General features: G+C 38.9%; 1 protein-coding gene across 1 annotated transcript in view; it reads left to right on the forward strand.

Annotated features, from left to right (window-relative positions):
- Positions 1-26,242, forward strand: part of Alg12 (Alg12 alpha-1,6-mannosyltransferase) — a 125,109-nt gene that overhangs the window by 7,975 nt on the left and 90,892 nt on the right. Inside the window, exon 4 of the mRNA XM_067135256.2 lies at positions 7,647-7,820. Coding sequence (XP_066991357.2) covers positions 7,647-7,820 — 174 coding nt within the window. The remainder of the gene's footprint in view (positions 1-7,646; positions 7,821-26,242) is intronic.

A 26,242-nucleotide genomic window follows, 5' to 3' on the forward strand; every position in this document is an offset into this window, starting at 1 on the left:
CATTTCCATTCCCTCTAGTTGTTTCACGTCCTCCTTCAAGAGAGTCCATCCTTCACAGCCATATAGCAGCACACTCCAAATGAATGTTTTGATAAACAATTTCTTTTGTTCAGGATCTAAGGATTTATTAATTAAGAGCTGCTTCTTCTGAAAGGCTTTCTTACACAGGGAAATTCTTCTTTTTATTTCCACAGTGCAGCTGTTGTCATCGGTAATAACAAGCAGAACTTGTGCACCTGTTTTGTTAAAATATTTGCAATTCTGAGATGTGCTGCTGGCTTCGTTTTAGATTTGCTTACGACCATAACATTAGTTTTATTTACATTAATGTTATGTTGGAAATCTTTTAAGATGGATGTTATTTGTTCCTCTCATTGTCAGCCAGAAGTGCAATGTCGTTGGCAAATGTAATACAGTGTACAGTTGTTCCATTTATTTTGATGCCAGGTGTTTTTGATTTTAAAATTTTCATGGCCTCTTCAATGTACAGATTAAATAGAAATGATACGGAACACCCTGTCTTACTCCTTTCCTGATCCTCACCTTGCATACTGTTTCATTACTTTCAATGTTTATTCTTTGATGGATGTAGAGGTTTAGTATTGCTTTTTTGTCTTTCCAGTCCAAATGAATATCCTTCATAATTCTGAACAGTCTTTTCCACTGAACATTGTCAAAAGCTTTTTCCAGGTCTACAAAAGTTATATATGTATTTCTGTTAAGCTCTAGTCTTCTCTCCAAGGTGGTTTTAAGTGCTATAATAGTTTCTCTCGTTCCTAGTCCTTTCCTGAACCCAAACTGATCATCATCTAGATTCTGCTCAATTTTAATTTTGATTCTGTTTTTTAATATGTGTGTGAATATTTTTGCTGCATGTGAAACAAGGCTTAGTATTCTGTAATTGGAACATTCTGTTGAATCTCCTTTTTTGTGCAGTAGTACTGCTTTGCTTTCTACAAAATCGCCTGACATTTCTCCGTTTTCATAGCAGTACTTGGTGATTTTGAAGGGTTCATGCTTCAGCTTTCTTCCAGAGTTTTTCTACAGTTCAGCAGGCAGTTTGTCTGTTCCAGGAGCCTTTTTCTTTTTCAGCTTTTGCAGTGCTGTTTTGAATTCACTTCTCACTATGGGAAGGCCTAGTTCATCTTGTGAAACCTGCTCCTATTTTATGATGTACTCATCTACATTGTCAATTTTTTCTCCATTGTATAGATCCTCCAAATACTCATTCCATCTCTTTGTTACCTCCTCATCTTCTATTAACAGATTTCCTTCCCTATCTTTTATAACACTGGATTTCATTTTAGCCTTGAATTGCAATCTTTTTACTTGATTGTATGCTCTACCATTTGTTCGTCCTAGACTGAATCTGCAAGCAACTTTTCTAGTAATATTGCTGCCAACCACAGCATTGAAGTCTCCCATTATGATTGTTACCTTTGTCATTGTTTAGTTTAATTATATCTTCTATTTTATTATACATTTCCTCAACTTCGTCGTCATGTCCAGTAGTAGGGAAGTATACCTGTATTATTACTATATCTGTTGGTTTGGCAGCTATTTTCACCATCATTATTCTATCATCGACATGATATGTGTTTAGCACGTTGTTTGCCCAACTTCTTTCCTAATATTGCACCTACGTGATATTGTCCACCATTTTCATTTCCATTGTACACAATTCTGAATGGGTCACTGTGGAAATCACCTTTGCCAAGCCATGTACGAGGCATGTGTTTTAAGTAAGTACTGTTTTGAAAAAAATGAAAAACAATCATAGATATTTTAACAATTTTATTTTTATATGAAAGCCTGTACATTACTCTACTTTTCAACATAATTCCCACCAATATTGAGGCACTTGTCATATCGTACAACGAGCTTTCGCATACCATCCTCATAGAAGTTGGCCGCCTAATTTGTCAGCCACTGCAACATGGCCATCTTGACACCATCGTCGTTGTGGTGTTTGCCGGCCATATGTTTCTTCAAATGTAGGAACAAGTGGTAATCACTGGGCGCAAGATCGGGACTGTATGGAGGGTGATAGAGTTGTTCCCAGCGAAATGATGTGAATGAGGTCTTGGGTTCAATGAGCCGCATGTGAGCGTGCATTGTCATGAAGCAAAACGACGCCCTTATGGAGCATGGCCTTTTGTTCTGAATTGAGCGGCGCAATTTGTTTAAGGTCTCACAATATGTTGCTAAATTGATTGTCTCACCACGGGGCAAAAAGTCCTCCAGTAACACCCCCTTTCTGTCCCAAAACACGGTACACATGTTTTTCCGGGCTGACATTATTTGCTTTAACTTCACTTTCTTGGGTGAAGTTGAATGTTGCCATTCCATAGACTGCTGTTTTGATTGAGGTGTAACATAGGCCATCCAGGTTTCATCCCCCATTACAATTTGACTCAAAAAATCATCACCTTCCTTGTCATAATGCTCCAGGAAAGTTAAGGCACTACCCAAACGTTTGCTTTTGTGCTTCTCCGTCAACATTTTCGGTACCCAGCGTGAGCACACCTTTCGGTAATTTAATCGTTCACTCACAATTTCATAAAGAACACTTCGAGAAACTTGAGGGAACACGTCAGATAACGACTTAATCGCAAAGTGTCTGTTTTCTCTCACTGCTCGGTCAACTGCCTGCACCAAATCTTCACTAATGACTGAAGGTCGCCCACTCTGTTCATCATGCACATCATTGCGGCCACCTTTAAATGCTCGAACCCATTTCCTAACCATTCTGTCGCTCATAATGTTTGGTCCGTAAATGCACAGATCTCATGATGAATATCGATAACTTTCAAACCTTTTGCACTGAGAAAACTAATAACAGACCGGACTTCACAGTCGGCGGGACTCTCGATCGGCGAGGCCATTTCAAATGCTTGCCAACAAACGTACACAAGGGCAACTATTGCTGTAATGGCGTCTCAGCCTTGCCAATAGATACAGGTACACAGCGCGCATGCACGGAATGCTGACCGCAGCGCTGCACTGGCGGAATATCAGAACAGTATTTACTTAAAAAATATGCCTCGTAGTTTCACATAATCACAGGATGTCTATTTTGTTTTCATCTATAACTAGTTTGAGTTCTTCTAGTCTTCCTGTTCTTAGCATTGTTCTTGTATGCGATGTCCCTATTTTAATCCCTTCTCCAAACTTCTGAGGTTTTCACTTGCTGATGACCTGGGATACCTCAGTTACTTCCCTACCGGATCTTGGTGTCCAAGTACCATGATCAGTAGTATCTTAGTATCTAAGTTACAATTCATACTATCCATGGTTGCTATACTAAGAAAAATAATGTGGTGGTTTCCCGTTGCCTTCCACATCACAGTTTTACTGCCATTCAAGTTTTCCTGACCATGCCAGTAAATTTTCAGCAACAGTCCAGTAGACACCTTTTAGTCCTGCACTGTGCTGATACTGATAGCACTGCTTCCACTACCAGGAAGAGAACCTTTCCAGCTCTTGGGACATTTTGTGACTATAACTAACAAAAAAAAAAGTATGTACATTTCCATCCTAAACCTTTTCAGCACATGCGTATTCCAAATGGATCCAAAATGGTTATATAGCATTCAGCCAGGAAAAGAGATTGGACCGTCTGGTTGTAAGGTGGCAACTCTATCTGTAGACTATGACAGGGATATTCCATGTGGTTTGGACATCACTTACTGAAGGAATGCGGAAAGACCAAAACCTGAGGCAGGAAACCTAGGGCCCTGCTTCATCTCTTTTTCTAATTATGTACGAGTGTAACCTGAATGAGTTGTGGACTAACAGAATGCAGGAATTTACTTAACAATGCAGGGCTTTTTTTTTCCTAAAAGGGTCATAGATTTAGTGTGCTAACAGTTTCAGTGTAATTTTAAAAGTGATGGAAGGAAAGAAACACATGGTTTTAGATTTGAACTCGGAAATGGTTTTAGAAGCTCAGATCGTAGCAGTGTTTAAGATTGGAAAAATACAAGTTTTCCAATGGGTGGTTGGAAAGTTATTAAAAGACATCAGATAGTGTTGAAGGATGTCTGCGAAAAGGCTACAGGCGTTGCTGAGTAAACATTGGCAGATTGGACTTCAAAAATTGGCTATGAATCCCTGAACATTGCTAATGGTGAGGAAACCAGACTATTTTACCAAGCGTTGCCATAAGACCTATCTGTGTCGGTCCGACGTAAAGCAAAAAAAAAAAAATTACCAAGTTCTGCCTAGCAAAACATCATCTCTGAAAGGGGAAAGACGTACAGAAGGGAAACTTTTATGTGGTTTTCCTTTCTGAAAAGCAATTAGGTATAGGGAAAGCATCAGAATCCAGATGCTTCAAAAATATTGATTTAAAGAGTCTATCTGTCAATTGGAGCTCCAATAAGAGGGTATGAATGATGTCACACCTAATGGAAGAATGGTTGGTGTCATTCAATTCAAGAATGAAGCAACAAAACAGTAATGTCGTCATATATCCATAATGTCATGGTTTCTTCACATTTCACACTATGAGAGATGGACTCCTGCAAATGACCTAATATATACAGATACTTTTCCTTGTTTATGATATTGCACCAAGAAATGAATTATGAATAGATAATTCCCTTTGAATCCAAAAAAAGTCTCCAACATGACTTCTGCATCCCTACTTTCTTGCAGGATTTTCTTTGATTGTAACAAAGACAGGAATTTCCATACTGAATTGTCACACCATGACTGCATAGCAAACAAGGAGCTTCAATTTTCATCACCTCTGAATAAAAGGAGGGACAGATGTGGACTGAGAGAGTAAACTGGGAAAGCCAATAGCAATCTAACTTCTTTGGATATAATCACAAGTGATGCTCTATAACATTGCAAGGAATTATTTCCTTCATCACCAAAATATCGGTAAACACAGGCAGTAGTCATATGATATTGAATGTGGGGTCTGATAATGATGTACACCTACCGGTATGTATATGTCATAAAAAATTTCCAGTCTGTCAGACACACAACAATTTCAAATGCAAATTAAAACACTATAAGTATACCTGTAAAAATCACATATTATATACAAAGAATGACTTTTTTTTTTTTTTACAAGAACATCCTCAGATTCTGTCAAATCACTTAAATTATGTGCATATATGTACAGTATAGATATTTTGTATAGATGCCTTTGCTGGCGGGATCTAGTGTTTACAGTGCACTATGTTTTCTGGTATAGGCTAGAGGAATTTTGTTACTTTCATTGACTTGTCTCAGTCTTACCCTTCGCTTTGACAGTATGAAAGTGACTGAGGTATGAGCAATTCCTTCTGCAGCCAGTCCCTCTATGAATGGTGTAAAGATGTTGCTCTGAGGGTCGGATGATGCATGCATTTCAGTGGGCTTGGCAGACTGATATGTAATAGCAACTTCTGCCTCGGAGAGGAAAGCAACGGGAAACTAACTCATGCCTCATTTCCCTAGTACAACTTTTCAGTGATGCCTCAGCCATCTATGACAGCTGATGGTGGAGCTTTTGAGGATCCAACCAGCCTTAGGGCTGAGGACCAAACATACATACATATTGTATCACCTCGCACTATAACAGATCTGTGGTCTACAGAGATGACAACAGACGTTTCTTTGGCATTGTAGATAAGTACAAAATATTTCATTATACAGTGTTGGTTGTTTGCCATGCAATCATTTTTTACTTACATATGGTTCATATTATCATATAAATCCATATCATTGACAAGTTTACACTGCCTAAACTATACTGTACATTTATGCACATCATTTAAGTGATTTGATAGAATCTGAGGATGTTTTTGTAGAACGAAGCAAAAAAAATGGTGGTTGCATATGCAGCAAGGCGCATCGTGTCCCGTCTCAAGTTCGAATAATGCACGCCTCTAGTATCCAGGTAGGTGTACCTACAGTAGCCGTCAGTTTCTGTACTTAGCCTACTCATTCGTGTACTTGCCAATGCATACTATGCCAGAATTTGCATCCTTTTATAAGTATGTTATACTGCGTCAAAATAGACCTCGGTAGAAATGAACAAAATGAACGTCCTAATTGCCTGTTGATACATATTTACAGAATAGAGCAGGGCCGTTGTTGGCTATTTGCATACTCGGCACAAATAACATTCAACTCCGTCTACCTGTAGACCTACGACACAATGCGGGGACACCGCTGCTCTCGAGATTTCTCTAAAGTTCTCGCGAGAAATAGTGCCTGCGCTAGTCTCGAGAAATCTCAGACTGCCCATCACTAGTGGAAGGCAATTATTTTTAAGGTGCATCATTGCAGACAGTGAGACATGGGTGCATCATTTCATACCAAAAACAAAGATGATGTCTATGGAATGGAGACACCCCTGGAAAAATTCAGTTACACCATCAACAGGGAAGGTTATGGTGTGTGTTTACTTTGACAGTGAAGGAGTTGTTTACATAGGGTTAATGCAACAAGGCAAAACCATTAATGCTGACTGACACTTACTGCCAAACTTTAAGTTCATTGCACAAGGCCGTAAAGAAAAAGAGGTAGGGAAATTTATGCAAAGGCATTGTTCTCATTCACGACGGTGCCACATCACACAGGGCATCTGTATTACAATCTTTGCTTCACTGGTTTTGATGAGAGGTATGGCAGCATTCGGTATACAGTCCAGATCTTGCACCATACAATTTCCATGTATTCGACAAGCTGAAAGAACCAGGTGGAACTAGTCTTGCTAACAACAAACAAGTTCAAACAACAGTTCTCCAATGGTTCCAGGATCAAAGATGGGAATGTTCCAACAGGTGTTTACAGAGGCTGGGTGACTCTGTGTATCTGTGCCCCTTTCCTTTGTGTTGTGTAATTCAATAAACGTTCCTTGTCCTCCATAATCATGCATAACTTACTTTCTGAAGATGCCTCGTAATAATCATGTGACCTCAGCAGCTGAGTTACAGGCCTTCTGAACTGATGCCGTGCAGGTTTACCAGTTTAGACATTCTGATTTTCCTGCTGTTTTGCAGCAAAATTAAAGTTCTTCTGGATGTTTCCTACTGTTTGATTGATTTTATTGGATTCATTGAGTGTGACATCATCTTTAAGAATGCTTCTAACATGCCAACGACAACATGAGTGCCAATATTTCTTCCTCACCTTTCAAAAGTTTATTACCTTGGCCAAAGACTCTCCATGGCTGGTCGACTGAGCAGCTTGTAGAGGAAAGGAATGGTAGAAAGTTTTTTAGACACCATTATTTTTAACTACATACAGAACTTGTTAAGACTGGTGCATTAGGGCCTATATTAATTGACAGTTGACAAGATAACCTTTTGCCATGTCAAACAAAATAGGAATTGTTAGATGAGTCATGGTCATGCAAGTTTTTCTTCTTCGTGTGTGGAGCAAAGTCCTCATGAAGTGTAAAGAACTTCTATAGTTTTATTTTTTTGACACAGTAAGAACCCAAAAGATTATCATGTCTATACAAACTCGTTTATCAGATGCAAGCACTCCTCTAAGTTTTGTATCCTACTTCGTAAATAATTCCTCATGAAAATTGTATTAAGGTTACGTTTCATGTGTTTTCCTTCTTATTGTTGTAATATATTCAGATATATATATATATATATATATTTAATTACTCATATTAACCATCTTCTTTTCAGTTAGAGCAGCTCTGGGGCTGTGTGTTCTTGGAGCATTCCAGAAATTCCGCCAGTCTATTCAAGATGAGTTTGGAAAATCCTTTGCCAATTGGTTTGTAGCAATCACTGTTACACAGTACCATTTCATGTATTACCTCAGTCGACCACTTCCGAACATCATGGCTCTACCTTTAGGTAAAGGGATAGCATAAAAAAAATGTTTAAATATATAATATTGGCATGGCGCTATTGATGAATGGTGAGCACAAGTTTGTTTGGGAAAGATGGATTTGTTATTTAAAGAGTGACTGTTGAATATTTTTGAATTCAGATCTAATATTACATTTTCTGTCCAGGCAGCTAAAATAGACTAAGAATTATCTCTATGCCTTGCGTTGTATAATACAATGACCAGCAAAATTAATGGATCAATTGAATTTTCAAAGGAAAAAGCATCTTAAATTGTGAAACATTTGTTTTATTATTTACATTGATTATTTTAATCTTCCATGATTATTCTACACAGATGAGCAGGCAAATTAGAGATAACAGCAGTTTTGGCAAAATTATGCTGATGGTCAGCCTGGTGAATGCAATAGCTCGGCATGGCACTTGACTTGTTAAGACTGGTGCATCAGGGCCTATATTAATTGACAGTTGACAAGATAACCTTTTGCCATGTCAGACAAAATAGGAAGTGTTAGAAGAGTCATGGTCGTACAAGTTTTTCTTCTTCGTATGTGGAGCAAAGTCCTCACAAAGTGTAAAGAACTTCTGTACCTTTATTTTTTTGACACAGTAAGAACTGACTGACTGTATGAGCAACAGTTGAACACAGGATGAGTAAATCAGATCTCAGCGCATTTGATTCCAAGCAGATTCTCCGTGCCAGAAGTACTGGCAGTTCCATTTCCAAATTCGATCAGGCACTTGGCTTTCTACGTATCACATGACAAGAGTGTACCATGACTTCATGGATTCAGGCATAAACTCTTCTGCTAGGGTCAGTTGCCATTGATAGCAATGTGTTTATGATAGGGGTCACCATCAGCTAGCTTGGATGATAAGAGCTGGTAGGTGGGCCACAGTGCAGCAGATTATTCCCAATTCTATGCCAGACAGCAGCAAAGTATGAGCAGCAATACCATCCAGAACTGTCTCCTCGCATGGTAGTACAGACGCTGCTATGCCCCTTGGGTATCTCTGCTCACTGCACGTCACTAGGCGTGAATATTGATGTGGGCAAAGGAACCATGCCAGTGGAATCTTGAAGCATGGTAAAAGGTCACCTGGACAGATGATTTGTGGTACCAGTTGGTATATGCTGATTGCAGGGTGTGAATGAGTTGCCAAGCACATAAGGATCTCTCTTGCCAGCAGGTACATTTCGGGCTGGTGGTGGTATTCTCGTATGAGGATGGGTTACATGGAATAAAATGTGACCATAGTACATTAGCCATCATCGCTCTCCAGAAAAATATACCAGAACCTGCTGGGAGATCACGTCCATCTATTTGTTTGCCTTCAGCACCCTGCAGAAGCCCTGTGCCTGCAACACAAGACGCCGGCTCATCGCTCCCGAATTGTGGCCGATTGGTTTATTGAACACTCCAGACATGAGGATGCTTGCCAGGCCCCCAAGTTCAACTGACTTCAGTCCTATTGATTGCACCTAGGAGGCAGTGAAGAGGGATATGCACATTCTGGTCCCTTCTTAGACTAACCTTCTTGCATTATGAAGGTTGTACTGTGGTCATGGATCAGTACATTTTCCCAACACTTTCAGGGCAGATTGCAGAAATTGTATTTAGACGATGTCTACGGTTAAACAATGCCTAAATATGGCTGCTGCATTGCAGAGACGTTAATTATCACTTAGACACTGTCTAAAATCGATGTTCAACCTGTCATGTTTAAACACTGCCGAGAACACTTTTTAACCTCAGATGAGAGGGGTGAATCACATCGGAGATTATGGAGCATGAAATATGTAATTTGTATTATCATGTTGAGACGATTCCGGAAAGAAAGGTTAGTCTGACGGCCTCTCTGTGGTTCCCCCGCTGCTAAATCGCAGCCATTTGTTTGACATGCACGGGGAGATAGATCTTAAAATAAGGTTTTGCTTTTTGAGAGACTTGTTTCTTGAGACTGACAAAGTGACAGTCCGGTAACTGTCAACTTTAATATAATTCTTGGCAACCAGTATATTTTATTGTATATATGGGGTAATTTCCATGGAATTATAGGTCACTTCGACTACATACATATGAGAAATACGTGTCCTGATCGTCAGAGGGCTGTCACATACATCAACCGGGAGGGATTCACTTATATTTACTGCCAAGTAAACACACATAATAATGAAAACTAAAAAGTAGGTTCTATGAGGTTTTTATATATATATATATAATCGTATAAGTTTTCACAACTATCAGATAGGAAAAGGCAAGTGGTGGTGATTATTGTTTAAAGAGGACTGCGGAAGAAGGGCCGTGGCCATAATAACGGCCCTAGTATTTGCCTGGTGTAAAAATAGGAAAACTACGAAAAACAGTCTTCACGGCTGCTGATGATGCGTTTCGAACCTACGATCTCCAGAATGCAAGCAACATCTATATGGCCCGTACAACACACTCAGTTACACATTACTATTGCATCATCTTCCCTTCTGCGATAAGCAAAGAGTTGCATGAAGGATACTTCTGTCTCCATTTTCAAACCAAAGTTGAAACTTTAAGCGATATCTAGTTATTATTATTATTATTAGTATTATTATTATTATTATTATTATTATTATTATATTATGAAAATTATCGTTACATAAAATTTTAATATTTCGATGAATTGAGTGAGAATACCTAAATAAATTTAAGATCTTCATGTTTTTCTTCTTTTCTTCCTTAAATGATCAAATACTAGTTTATACAATGGGTTCTCTTCTGTACTTCTTTCCTTTAAACTTGATTCGTTCGTATCCCACTATCGGCAGCCCTGAAGATGGTTTTCCATGGTTTCCCATTTTCACACCAGGCAAATGCTGGGGCTGTACCTTAATTAAGGCCACGGCCGCTTCCTTCCAACTCCTAGGCCTTTCCTATCCCATCGTCGCCATAAGACCTATATGTGTCGGTGCGACGTAAAGCCCCTAGAAAAAAAAAAGAAAAAAAACTTGATTCAAAGTCATTTTTTTGAGCAAGATAAATTTCTAAACTTTCTAAAACATTTATGAATTTTCCCTTTGGCCAAATGTATTAACTCCATGTCATGAGAAATGTCTGTAAATTTATGATTCTTTTCAACCATAATATGTTCTGCATTAACATGTTCTTTGTATCTTATAACCAAACTTCTTCCAGGCTGTCCTATGTATCGTTGCCTACATGTTTGGTATGTCAATTTGTAAATTCCCAACTTATTATTTATGTATTTAGTCTGATCCAGGACACCCTAGATTTGCCATAAGACACAGAATAATACACAATAATAATTTTGAGGGAAGATAAAAAAGATTAATGTTTAAAAAAATGATAGGTTACAATTAACCATGTTAAATGGCATGAACTCCATATAAATGGTGACGAAGAATCGAAACGGAGTATTTGATGAGTGAGACGACCATCTCATCTTGTAGGCTTCTCGCTAGTTTATATTTTTGTCGCCTGTGACGAAAGATTTGGGAATTTTTCCCCTCGCGCCAAAGAAAAGTCCAGTCACCGTAATTTTTTTAAGGTTATACGACTCAAGAAAGAAAGGGATGGTTGGATTATAGATATCCTTTTTCTCATTGTCTACGTCAGTCGGCTGAGAGGCTGAAGATTCAAAGCGTACCATAGGATCAATAATTTCTGCTTCGTTCCTCCGTCTGTCAGTCGCTATAATATCAATCCTGCGAGTGCTGCCTCCTTCGGCAAGGCAGTGGACTTCTTCGTACACTTCTAGATTTTTGAGACGAAGAGCATTAGCAATCAGGTTTCTGATGATGTTATGGCGTTTGATCCTAAGCAGTTCTCCTTGAGGGCAACTCCCCAGCACATGTGGTAAGGTTTCATACTCACTGCAGTGTCTGCAGTGGCCTGTGCTGGTAGAACATCCCGGCAGAGTACATACTGGTGCAACCATCGTGGTCATCTTCAACATCTCCCTCCATTCCGAACGAGTTAAACCATCTCTTCTGGTAACCCAAGAATTAGCAGCAGGAACTTGAGCAAATAACTCAACACCTCTTCCTTTTTGTGGATATACACACCAAGCTTCAAATTCGCGTGTTCTAAGTATATCGTGCAGTTGTCTAACAGATTTCGTTGATGTCTCTTCATTGAGTTGAAGTTCAGATAGGCAGCGAGTTTTTATTGGTGTGAAATTTCGAACAGCATTTACGTGTGTATCATTCACAGCTTCTAGCTTAAGATTGATGTTCAGCTGTTGAAGGTACGCTTCCCAAGTAGCGTGCATTGGTGCTAACCCTTTATATTTGTGGCTCGAATAGATCATACTTGTCGGTGTGTCACTCGGAAGTTGTGGAATTTCTTTAAGTGCGCTTCTGATCATGTTGTCGGCTTTTAACAGACTTGATTTGGGAATTTTCTCAACCAAAACAGTCTGGAAGGGGTATATCAGTGTAGGGCCAATAAACGGATTTATTACAGTCAATTTTTGATGCGGTTGGAGTGAGTCCTGGTAATCTGATCTAAGTTAGCTTTCAATTTTTCAACTACCTGATGTTTATTGAAGACTAAAGTCTGTCTGAAAGTTGCCCCTAAATATTTTATTTCTTCACTATCATTTATACTTCTAATGTTTCCAGAGACCGTCACGATATCATCAGAATGAAGTTTACCATTTTCTATAATAATGGCATTTGATTTGTCTGCATTTATATGCAAACTTATTTCTTGAAGCAGAATTATGACAGAAGTGACTAGGATTGAAGCTGCTGCTTGGTCTTTAGCTATGATCACCAGATCGTCGGCAAAGCATAGGGATGTTAAAGGTACAGTGTTAGGACTCAATTGAAAACCATACATTTCTGATACTTTGATGTCTGTGAGTTCATCAAGGATGTGGTTTATACGCCAGTTAAATAAGAAAGGTGAAATGTGATCTCCTTGCATCACTCCACTTTTGATGTTTATCTTATCTGTATGACCACGAGCAGTTTGAACTTGTGTTGTGTTTTCTGCGAGAAGGTTGACTAGTAACTTCTTAGTGGATCTGGGTAGTATAGAGTTCTCTATTGTCGCCTTTAAGTGATTGTGTCCAATACTATCGAACGCTGTGCTGATGTCGAGGAATACTACGCAGCCTGAAATCTTTTTAATTACAGCTGTTCGTAAAATGCCATCAACAATATTCATGTTAATGAAAGAGCCAGGGGTCATGACAAAACCCCTTTGGAACTGGTTCAAAGGGATGTATTCCCTTACAATTTTATCAAGGATCTTACTTAATATGCGCCGAATAATGGAGCAAATACTAATCGATCTCCATTTGGACAGATCATTCTCTTCACTGCCTTTATGTATAAGAACAGTCCTCGCTGCCTTAAGAACCTCAGGAATGAACCCACATTTATTCTCTATTTTCTTCTGAATTGAAAGTTATTTTATTAGTAGTATTATCAGTTTTGTATGCAACATTGATGTTCCTTTTTCTGAAAATTTTAGCCAGTTGGTAAGAGTGCTTATTTCAAAAATTTAGAACTGAAAATTTCTTTTTCTCCTTTCGCTCTTTAACTAAAGTTGTTTTTGGTTTATTTTTCATTTTATTTATCATTCATTTAATAAATTTTCTGGAGTATCTGTTGTTACGAGCAATTTGGTGGATTATACAGTATTTATCTCTCTATTATAATTCTTCTCAGACATAGGTATGTTCATAGCTCTATTAATTAAGCTGTAAAATGTTGTAACCGTCCAGGCTTCTCCAGCTATATTAATTTAGTGTTCAATACTTTCACGCGATATCACTCGATATCAAGATTATCCGCCACCGGCAATTATTTATATGACATATTTATTTTAACTTCAGTCATTTGTAAATAAGGCTTTTGGAATCACGTATATATGTATTAGAACATCATTTATTATTTAAATTATTATATTACGTAGGATAGGAATTCGTTATGTATTGTAAATATGATCAATGTTGAGCAGAGTTGTTGTCATTTCATCTCATACTTGTGTACACGGAAAAGTTATTCTTGAAGCAGGGAAGTTGGATGAGTAACTGGGTTAAACTCATGAGCAAAAGGCACTACACAGCTACCCGCGTGCAAGGCTAGCAAGCTTGGATTCTACATCATCGCCACACCTACTGGTTACTTGTGAAGAAAGAAAAGGGAGATGATAATGCAATCTACGAATCAGATGCTTCGTTGTATAGATTTTTGGTATTGAGCTGTTATCAAGAGTGGGGAGAGCCCGGTGATATACACTGCTGTTTGTTGAAAGTGAAACACCAAGACCGAGAGCTTTGATCACAATGCAATTTATTCCACATATTAGGGACATGACAAGACACAAATGATTACAATTACAGAACTGAACATGTACGGTGACCATGGAAATTCAGTACGGCGTAGCACCACAACGCGCTGCAATCAGAGCCGCTAGACGTCGTGGCATGGAATGAAAGAGCGCCTGAATATGCTGCTGGGGAATACTCTGCCACGCGGTTTATAGGCGCGTCCATAAATCATCAACAGTGGCTGCAGGACAACCTGAACGAACAAGTTGCCGACCGACCATATCCCAGACACGTTCAATGGATGACATATCCGGCAAACGGGCAGGCCAGGGAAGCAGTGGTTGTTCTTCGAAGAAGGCTTGCACATTCCTCGCCACATGCAGCCGGACATTGTCCTGCTGGAATATGGCGTACGGAACGGCCTGCAGGAGGGGCAGTGCCTCGGGCTGTAAAACCTCCCTGATATAGCGGTAGCTGTTCAGATTGCCCTCAAGACGTTCGAGGCAAGATCGCATGTTATAGGCAATTGTGCCCCAAACCATCACACTTGGCGTTTGTCCGCTATGCCACTCAACAATACAGTCTGCCCAATGGCTTTCACCACGGCAGCGACTAACGTGTATGGGGCCATCACTGTAGGACAAGTTGAAGCGGGACTAGTCTGAAAACACTTCATTTTGCCACTCAGCATGCCAGTGTGGATGTTCACGTGCCCATTGAAGTCTGCGGCGTTGGTAGTTGCTGGTCAATGGAAGCCGGCGCAATGGCATGCGTGCCACCAGTCGGGCCCTCAGAAGACGGCGTCGAACCGTCGATCCAGACATCCCCACACCTGTTGCAGTCCTCTAACGTCGAGCCAACACTGTGGACAAAGCTGTTCTGTTCGTTACGGCCAAGCGGACAAGATGGCGGTCATCTTGCGCTGTGGTCACATTGTGTCGTCCAGTACCCTGTCGGCGCTGTGTACGGTCCTCTTTTCTCCACTGGTCCCACATATGCCTCACTGTTGGAGCAGCGTACTCTGTACGAGCAGCAATGCCACGGAACGACAGACCCATCTACCGGAGCCCTATCATTCTGCCCCGTTCGAACGCACTCACATGCTGATATTCCCTCCTGTGATGTCGGCAAAGCATAGTGGCACTGAGGTACACGTTTCCACTTCGTACGACGGCTCCACACTGACTGAGTGTTGCGTAACACTGCCCTGGCCGGTCACACACAGAAGGGCACTGCTGGGCCTACGTGCACGCCATCTCGCTGCAATTTACATCACTTATTATGGTTCCACTGTTCTACACGTTCTCTGATTTTGGCGTGTTTCGGACCATTGCTTCTGAGTGTTCCACTTTCTACAAACAGTAGTGTATTATCTAGCGCGGAGCAATCCTCGACTCACGGACACACATCACTACCAGAACGTCAACTACTTTATTGATTTTTCAGACAGTGAGTGGTCGCTCCGAGAGATAGTTATTGTCGTACAGTGTGTTGTTGCTTCGACACAGTACTTAGCTGCTGTGATGCTGTCGGATCTGTGTGAGACGAAACAAGCTTACGGCTTGTGAGATATTCAGTAATTATTCTGGACGAAGAAGTACATTTAGTTCAAGTCCATGGCATTTGGTACAAGTCTGTATAGTATCAGTAGATTAGCTAAGTTTGATTGAGATTTCTGCTAACATGGAAAAATTCATATCTCTGAATTTTCTCCTCCTATGATCAACGCTGATCAATTTTCGCAAGTATAGGGCCAATGTCTAATTTAAAGACTAGGCAATTAGGGAGTGCTAGTCCAGATAGCCCAAATCATATCACAGAAGGAAGGATGTCCATGGAGCCAATTCTACAACGAGAAGAGGGGAATGAGTAACCACGGAAAATAGATGACCTCAACGGAAGCTGCAATTGGTGAGCTTCAATTAGATAAAGCAAGCAACAGTTAATATCAGTAACGTAAATTCTTAAATCCCTCCACGCTAAAAGGAACTTTTCTGATTCATCTCATTTTTTTGTATAATAAATTCATTTGTACTTTATATTGCGTTAATTTTCTTTCTTAAGCAATACTTAATGGTTAATTATTTAAAATCCTACCCCTGTGATTTAAGTATAAGTCTCTATGCTAGTAAATATAAATTTTGCTTTACAGTTTTGTTTAAAACTGTAACGCTGGCACCCAAACATTACATAGAGAAATGGGAAACCATGGAATGTTAATTGATTCGATTTGCATGGCAATTTGCTGGCAAGCCACGTATAGTTATATTTATATTCACGTGTCCCCAGGTAATAACTTTCGTCTCCTCAAGTGTTAAGATGAGGAGAGCGAACAGTTACAATGTTGCCTTATTATGTTGACCTGCATGATTGGAGTCGTTTCTGATAATAGTATCTGTTTGAGTAGCTTTTCTGAAAATTTTAAAATAGGAATGACCAGAATTTCTAGTAATTGTTAATTCTTAATAACTCAAAGTTCCGTCATTCTCATATTCCATGGTAAAATGTACTTGTTTAACCAAAGTATTTAAATACTTTAATAGACCATCTGGTTTCACCTTTTGTTCATTGATAATAACCAGGACCTGGATTTTTAGATTCTTAAAAACCACTTTTTAGTTTTTTAATAGCCCAAAACAGTTTTTTTAGTTTTTATCCTACTGAAATAGTTTTTAATAATAATTTCAGTCATTGCTTGAGTTATACTATTCTTTCAAACTTTTTTGTACTTGATTGCAACCTTCACACCTCTCTAGTACAAAACTATACCACTATTAAAAATATTCTCTAAATATGGGAAAGAATGGCTTAATGAAAGAATAATTATGTGCAAATACAATAGATGGTTCATGTAGGTTAAATTTTTGTCACTTCCAATGCATCAAGAAACAAACATTTTCAGAAGCACAGAACACAGTTTTCACTTGCTGTTACGCTGTATAACTAAATACATTTCCAGATTTTGCAGAGTAAAACTTTTTCTGTTAGTATCTCTCAAAATATTCTTGTAGCAGGAAAAATGTACACTCCACACAGCAAGAAGTCATTGGAGCAAATTTCATTGAAGCAATAGGCATCGGTCCCCATAGTACCTCGTCAGTAACTTCTTCTCCCTGAAGTATTGCAGAAACGTTCTTCATTGTTGAAAATCCAGGTTTCCACTGCAGGATTTTGGTGAGCTTGAGTGAATACCCACTGGTGCTGTTATTTCCTTCTTCTAAAAGGAGTCCACAACTTCTATTGCACCTTTTAATGGCAATGATGCCAACTCAACATGCTCGATAGCTGCAGGAAGATCAGCAAAGTGTGCCCTATTGAAGGCAAGTGAAACAGCGTTCTTGTTCGTGAGAGCTGTTTTAGCCTTTGCTATGCAGAGTGCCTCATGGACATCAAAAGTATTTCTAACATTTTTAATGTCTTCAAAGTAATTAGCGTAGTATACGACTGCATTGAGCCATGTCCCCCAATGTGTGATGATGGTTTCGGGAGGAAGAGGAGTTTGAGGCAACATTTCCTTGAATATGATAATGCGCCTAGGAGCTTTCAGAAACACCCTTTTCACAGAAGAAACAATACTGTTTACTCCTGGGCAATTATTTCTAACCTCTTCAGCCAATCTGTGTAAGTCATGGGCTATGCAAGTTACATGCAGGATGTTAGGGTAGAAACTCTTCAATACTTCACTGGCTTTGATCATATATGCTGCACTGGCAATCAAAAGAAGTAAAAACTTGTCATCCTGTTTTCCTCTTGGCCAAAGAACGCGAAGACCATCTCGGACGGTGCAAGCTATGGTGCTATGGTTTGTTTTTTTTCCAGCATCTTGCACATTATAATATGAGGTTTACCAGGTTCTGTGGCATCTCATTTACCTACCACAACGTTTGCGATATATCACCTTTTACGTCTTCGATACTTTTCTCGTACAGTTTTTCCAAATAACTCTTTCTCGACGTGGATTCGTCTGGTATCTTCCAGCAACTAATGTCCTCAAGAAATTTCTTCAATACAGGATTATGTGCATTCTACGGCACGTTTGCCGAAACCAGCGGGAAACGGATAATAAAATTATCCACCGTTGAAGTGCCAGGAAAACTGGAAATTAGTGGCAGGTGCAATGGAAAATTGCTCTATTTTTTTTTAATAGCAATGTTGCTGATATGTCCTGTAGATTCCTTGTGCTGCACAAAATGTGAATTTTAGTCACATGCCACCTGGAAAAATACGTACTGTAAATAAAATAACTATAGCTTATTGTAGACACAAGGTATGTACTATTTGCTCAACTTTCATTTTGTGTGGACTCCCTAGTACTATCACTCATCCGAGGTTTGCTTTGCAGCATTCGTCTTATGAGCTTTCAACCATAATATTTATGTTTAACTCATTTATAATTTTCTATAAAACTTGCTTTTCATTACAGTAATGGGGATTTTTTTTATTAGAGGTATGTTAAATAATTCTTTACCTGCTTTTGGCAGACTTAACAAAATATAATTTTGCCATCTATAGTGAAATCCGGATCGTTACCAATCCACTGGCAAATCACCCAACTTCGAGATAACTTGCCTTTAGGCATCGCTACTTCTGAGATGCGTAAGCTTCTTGAAACTGCCTTCAATAATTGATTTATAGAGAAAATGAATTTTAATTTGTCGCTCAATAATGTGTATAGAGCTAAACAGTTAACATTGCGGTAGCTGGCGGTAGTCGACCGCACACAATGAGAGATGCATTGATGCTAGCAAGTTAGGTGGGCCTATACCTGCTAGATTTAGGCCAGTGAACACCAGGGGGCTGTTTCTTGATTTGTGCTGTACCCTGGTGGAATAATATCATACCCTGTAGTTTCGGTCGCAAAAGTTATACTTACAAAGCACTTCCAGTTCCAAACCATGAAGTCGTTGCAAAAAGTTGTGCATAATTTTTATTTTTAAAAAATAATTCATTTTCATTAAATTTGGTACTTCTATTTCAGAATAACATAATATTGTCTTGAATAGCCCTTTTAGTTTTTTTAGGTTATAACGTCTTATTTAGCCATTTTTAGGTTTTATGAGATTCGAGTAGGTAATTTACTCAAACGGTAATGAAATGGATACGTAAGTTAAAATACTGCAGTTAGCTAGCAACGAATAAAATAGTTTAAAACCTGAAAATCCAGGCCCTAATAAAAACAAATATATCATCGACGTATCTTAACCATGTAATCAATCCATCTATTTTATCCACTGTTTTATTGTATTTGTTTTTGACAACAAAATTTACAAACAATCTAAAGGTCTAATAATGGGTTTGTCGCCTTCAGGTATTTTAGTGAACATATTCATGGATTACATGGAATATAATAAGATTGTGGATAAAATACATGGATTGATTACATGGTTAACAAATACATCGATATATTTGTTATTGATATAGATGTTGATTCCCATAGGGAATCTGAAATATGAATCCCAAATGAGTAAATTTATAATACCAATATAAATAGTCTGTTATTGGACATTATAAAAGTCGTCCCAAGCTGAGAGGTTAATAGATGTATCTCTAATTCAATCGCTCATCAGTGTATAATTGGGGGTACTGTGCTTTCATGCACTGTCCTACATACTGGGACAATGGAGGACGACTCGGGGTGACTGGGAAGAATGCCAGCAAGATAAAATTGTGACGCAGCGCTGACATTGTGGACAGGGTCAGCAGGGAGCAAAACAATAGTTGTGGCAAATTGTTAAGGCTCGCAATGATGAAGCTCCTAGAATTAGTTGGAAGCTGATTAACAATGGACTAGACACTCAGAATGATCTGGAGGTTGAGGGTACTAGATTCTCTCACTCGCCTATATAAGACCGCAACTGTGGGAGTGTGGAATCTGTTAGTCTAGAGCAGAGGTGCTCAGCTTGCGCGGTGCGGCCGGGGTGGTGTGACATACATGCGAGCAGCTTACATAACAGGCAAACATCACACTGAAGCGAGAGAGTGAACAAACTTCGCAGGGAAGGGAAGGAGCATCGATATTCACTTTTGATTACGAAGATCTCCTCCACTGCTCAGCAAAATGCTGACCGGGTAGCAATATTTAAAACAAAGTGCTATATTCACAAAGAAAAACCCGACCCTTTCAAGATATTCCAGATTTATTTATACTGCGCTCGATATTAACAGTCAGTTTTATTTACTTATTCAAAGAAAACTGGCACATTATAATTTCTTTATTACAATCTACAGAGGTACAAGGTTTAAGCACACAATACTGCTTGATTTTGCAGAGTGTTGTAGTGTTGTGTGACTTTCTCTGTTCACCAAATTTCCAAAAATAGTATTTAAAATTTAACAGGAGTCCAATAATAGCTAGCCTCTAAATAGCGAGAGGGAGTTTCATCACGAGTGAGAACATAGATATTTACTATCCAAGATTAAAATACAACAAGAATGTAAATATATCTATCAGATAGATATACAGTATGCCTTGGAAATAACCTAACTGATGTTATTTGTGGTAAGCAATGAGTTTATCAGATAATTTAACCCCAAAAACCACAAGCCACAGCTTATCCACCTTAACTCCGTATTATATTAGACATGTTTCTAAAGCACATCTTAAAATTTAATAGTGAAAATTATAATTCATTGTGTACGTTATAAAACTATTTCAGGTTGTTTATTGTATCCGGTCAAAATACATGAACTGCAATGAATGTAAATAACTTATTTCTTACAATATAAATTGAAAATGACGTGGATTTCTGCCCTCTTTCTTTCATTTTTTCTGCCTCTATTTGAAACACGGGTACTGCTGCATTGATCGAGAGTGACTGGGAGAACTTTGCCCAACCTTCATGGCCTGTGACGTAGCCTCCACAACGTCACTGTGGTTGAATACCATTCGCAGCGCTCATCACCTGCCATCTAGCCCACTTACAAGGCTGGGTGCCCGCGGAACGGGATGCCCAGCGTGAGTACCTCTCGTCTAGAGCCAGTCTCGAGTGATTCAGTCTTGGGTGCGGCAATCACGAGTGAAGAGCAGATGGTCACGATTCCCTGGCGTGTCATTCATTAAGAATGAGTCCATCAGATGGCTATGCAGATTTCAACGAGACTTGCTAGCTGAGAACTGTTTTGGGATGATAGTGCGTTATGAGCAGCTGTGTGGAAAATAGGAGTTTGATGCACTGGTGTTCGAGTGTGTGTTAGTGAGGTTTACAATTGTCAGTGAACACCGCACTGAGTGGAAAACTCAAATGCCAGTGAACTTGTGATTTACTGTAAATAGTAGTTCCATTAATTTATCGGATAGTAAAACATGCTACCTCTCTGTAGTAATTTTAGTTTTAAGGATCCCAGTAACCTGTCACAATACCGATAATTTGTGAATTGTAAGCATGTAAGAATTGCTCACTTAGTAACTAGCCTTCCTCTAAATTAATGTCATTCAGGTATTTCTTAATTGCTGTGGCGTCTCAGAGTTTTTTTCAGGATTCCAGGGTGCTGAAATCTTGGTTTTTCAAAATAAACTTCAATGATAACAGGATGGCCCAAGTTGCAAAAGAGTTATGAAAAATTCCCATCTGACCACCAAGCAAGTGCTACACTCAGTAGGTTCCAAAGCCATTATCGGAACTTGCATGAGCTTAAGGCAGAAACTGCAATATATGGCGAGGCATAAAGACCAGTCCAAATCGATTTTAGCTGCCTAAGGGGACTGGTTTCCTTGGCTTGTGTAAGTAGGAATATCAATCACCATCAGAGAATACTGTAATATATTTGGAACATCAGCAATAATAAAAAATATGTAGAACACCAATACAGGCCAACCTAGGATAAGAATGTAATAGTAATTCAACACAGCATGGAAGCTTCTCCTAGTTCTGTAATCTTTGTTAGCAAATAGTTCATAAACATCCCTCAATGACTTTCAGCTTTAATAACAATAATTCTTTAAAGTAGATACCTAAACTGAATGGAAATTAGTAAGTGAACAGTGATAGTGAAACAACAAATTTTTTAATGCTAATCAAATACACTTAATGTAAGATTTTCCTGGTGTAAAAAGTTCCTCTCACTAATCAAGTATTTTAAATGATCGGAAAACTAATGTTTTGCTAGACTTCCTACTCTTGCTGCATATTCTTTGATACCTTTGTCCAAATTATTCTCATTAGTAGAAAATATTAAAGATTATCAATGTTAGAGCTTTTATTTGTTCGCACATTCATTAACTGTTTCATAATCGAGAAGATTTCCCACCCGAGCGAGTTAGCCATGCGGCTGTGGTCGCGTAGTTGTGAACTGGCATTCAAGAGATGGTGGGTTCAGATCCCACCATTGACGCCCATTTTCACACCGGGCAAATGCTTGGGCTGTACGTTAATTAAGACTATGGACACTACCTTCCTTTCCCATCCTTGTGTTGCAAAAACCTTTGATGTGTTAATGCAATATTTAACCACTACCACTAGCAAAAAAAGAAAATCCCACTGTATCCTGGAATTCATATTCTTCTGCAGAGTAGCTCAGTGCTAAAGCAGTAGTTCTCATTGTTTGAGCTTCCATTCCCCAGTTGGTTCCACATAACTTGCGAAGAATGAAATTTCGCGTACCGTAGATACTTTGTGTTTCGTGTTAACACAATGTTGTTCATACGTGAGTGCATGATCCAGAGTTACCCCTAGATATTTAGGTGTTCAGCAATGATCCAAGAGAGCACCCTTTCAGAAAATCTTCAGTTTTTATCATGCCTGCATATTCTGTAAGTGAAAAGCACACACATGATTCTTTGAAGTTTTAGGCTTTAGATGGTTTTCTCTGCAGTATGGACTCGGTTCATCTAAGGCTTCTATTAGTCTCCGTTCAACACTTTCAGCCTGATTACTCATATCATTGATTGTTGTTGTTTGAGTCATCAGTCTGTAGACTGGTTTGATGCAGCTCTCTGTGCCACCCTATCCTGTGCTAACGTTTTCATTTCTACATAACTGCTGCATCCTACATCTGCTCTAATCTGTTTGTCATATTCATATCTTGGGCTACCCCTACCGTTCTTACCACCTACACTTCCCTCAAAAACCAACTACACAAGTCCTGGGTGTCTTAAGATGCGTCCTATCATTCTATCCCTACTTCTCATCAAATTTAGCCACAACAATCTCCTCTCACCAATCTGATTCAGTATCTCTTCATTCATGATTTGATCTATCCATCTCACCTTCAGTTTCTTTGCTTGTGCTAGCCTGCATTTTATGTCCTCCTTACTTCTGCCATCGTTAGTTACTTTACTACACAAGTAACAATATTCATCCACTTCCTTTAAGGCTTCATCTCCTAATCTAATATTTCCTGCATCACCTGACTTATAAGAATAATTCAACAAGAGGGTCCACCTTTTCAATACAATATATCAAGTAAAGGATATTACGTAAGTCTTGGGACTAGTTTCAGCCATTTAGTGGCCATCTTCAGACAAATGATATATTGTATTGAATACAGTTGATCTTATAACTGCACTTTAGTACGGAACAAAATTGAAATTTATAGCTGACTTCGTACGACAGCACTCCACTACTTTTGTTTTGGACTTATTTATTTTCATCTTGTACTCCTCACCCAAAACTCTGTCCATACCATTCAGCAAGTTATCCAGATCTTCTGCATTGATATAAATAAAGTTGTAGGGGATCCGCTGTCTGTAATTTCATTTGTTTTGCCAATTTTTCAGATATTTATCTGTTTTAGGTCAACTCAAGACCAAATCAGTGGTTTTTATTTTTCACATCTGTTTGTCCGTTTGTCTGCTCCACCATCACAGCGAAACGGCTTGATGGATCTCAACCAAACGTCATATTTAGTGTATACTCATCTCGGGGAAGATTTTGATATGCATATCATTTTAAAATCTTTGAATAGATGGGGGGTTCTGGTTTTCCTCCATTTTCTCTTATACTATTGATTTTCTCTAAACTCTGTGGACTGTGCGTGAAACAACTCTTCATTATAAATATCTTTTGTTATGTTCATAATTTACCTTACGCTTCAAATGACGGAGAAAATTACTATTTTCTACAGGTATTATGCTCTGCATTGAGTGACCAACAGACCGACAACAAACCAACAGGTTACCATGGCAACATCTCTGACTGCTTGCCAACAGGGAAGTAACGTATTGCCATTTTAGTCATCATTCCTGTAAATTCGTGGTTGTTGCTTGGGTAGAAAGCAAGAGAGGCATCAGTCGATCATTCTGCGGGATATTGGCGGAATATCGTTGGAGGTTATAACCGTCCTCGAATAGCTTAAGTAATAACACCGTTAGTCATCTTCTTCTCTGTTTGCCTAAGAATCCCTGTGCCTAAATTTCTCCTCTGTTACCGCTTTCTAATATCCATAACTCATACTAGCATAATTTATTGAGGGGCATTTGATTTTTCCAATATATTCATTTGGTATTTATATATTTGTCCCATCCGGCTGTCCTCAGTTATAAACCTATGTTCTATTAATTTCAACTTTCTTAACTGTATTATTTTTTTCCCTTAATTACTCCATATGTATGTGAGTGCTAATCCCGAAATCTGGACACTTTTCTTTTGAGCTAATATTCTAAGCTATCCAAATGTATGACTTTTGGCCCCGGAAAATATCAAAATATGGATGCAATTTTAACAATGGTGCAGACCGTTGGATAATTGGTGGCTAAACGGTAAGTCGTATCACAAAACAGAAAGCGCAATCGCTTTTCATTTTGTAGACATCTACAACTTTGATCCTATGACGTTTTGTCGTAGGGCTAATTCTTATTCGTTAAATAGAGCCTTATATCTCGATTTCAAGTTAATTTTGTACTTTTTAAACATATATGTTATCGTTTGGCACACTTATAGGAAAGATAGAATCATGACCAGTGGCCATATGATAGCCAAATGTTGTGAATCTAGCTGTCACATGAGTATCAAAAATATAAAGTAGTATGTGAAAACTGTACAAAATTTCACCCCATTCAATGAACTCAATCTAACCCATAAATATAGGAGATACGAGATGTCATAGGACCAACCACGTAGAACACTGAACGAGACGCCTGATGGTGAAGTCCGTTTATAGATACGTCGTACAGTTTCAAAGCAGTAACTCTCGAAATAAAGGTCTGCGCTTCTAGACATGTCTATGCTTATAAAGCAATTAATACCAATTGGTATTATTATAAATTTACTCATTCAGAACAAATATTTCAGGTTTCCTATGGGGATCAACATCTTTATTATCTGATGGTCAGGCAGGCATCAGTTTTTGAAAATGAGACAGTCTCTCATAGTGCATTGGCACTGCCGATAGCTCCAAGTAGCCTACGTAGTGGCCTCCACGGTATGCACTGCCCATGCATCTTGGTGGGTGTGCTGTTTATCAACTGATGAGCCCGACTTAGCACACTGGGGCGAAACGCTGGCAACCAGGAATGAGTTAGCTGGAAAATTTATAATGTCCAATAATGGATCAACTATATTGGTATTATGAATTTACTCATTTGGAACAAATATTTCAGGTTCCCTATGCGAATCAGTATCTTTATCAATATGCAGTATTCAGGAGATAGTGGGTTCGAACCCCACTGTTGGCAGCCCTGAAGATGGTTTTCCTTTGTTTTCCATTTTCACACCAGGCAAATGCTGGTGCTGTACCTTAAGGCCACGGCCACCTCCTTTCCACTCCCAGCACTTTTCTATCCCATCGTCACAAAAAGACCTATCTGTGTTGGTGCGACGTAAAGCAACTTGTACATACACTTCTCTTTTATCCATTCTTCCTTAGCTGTTCTGCACTTTCTGGCCACTTCATCTTTAACCGCCTGTATTCTTTTTTGCCCACCTCATTTTTTGCATTCTTGTACTTCTGTTGTTCATCAGTCAGGTCTAGTATCTCCTGAGTTATCCATTGATACTTAGTTAATCTTTCCTTTCTTCCTAACCTTTCTTCAGCAGCCTACTGACCTCATTCTTCATGGCTATTCGTTCTTCCCCTGTTGTGTTTCCTTCAGCCTCTTCATTTAGTCCTCATTTAACATGTTCCTTGAAAGAATCCTTCTCTCTCTTTTCTTTCATCTTGTGTGGATCCCATCTCTTTGCATTCCTTTCTTTCTTTCTTCAATTTCTTCAACT

The sequence above is a fragment of the Anabrus simplex genome, chromosome 1, assembly GCF_040414725.1.
Source record: "Anabrus simplex isolate iqAnaSimp1 chromosome 1, ASM4041472v1, whole genome shotgun sequence".
In the NCBI taxonomy this organism is placed as follows: Eukaryota; Metazoa; Arthropoda; class Insecta; order Orthoptera; family Tettigoniidae; genus Anabrus; species Anabrus simplex.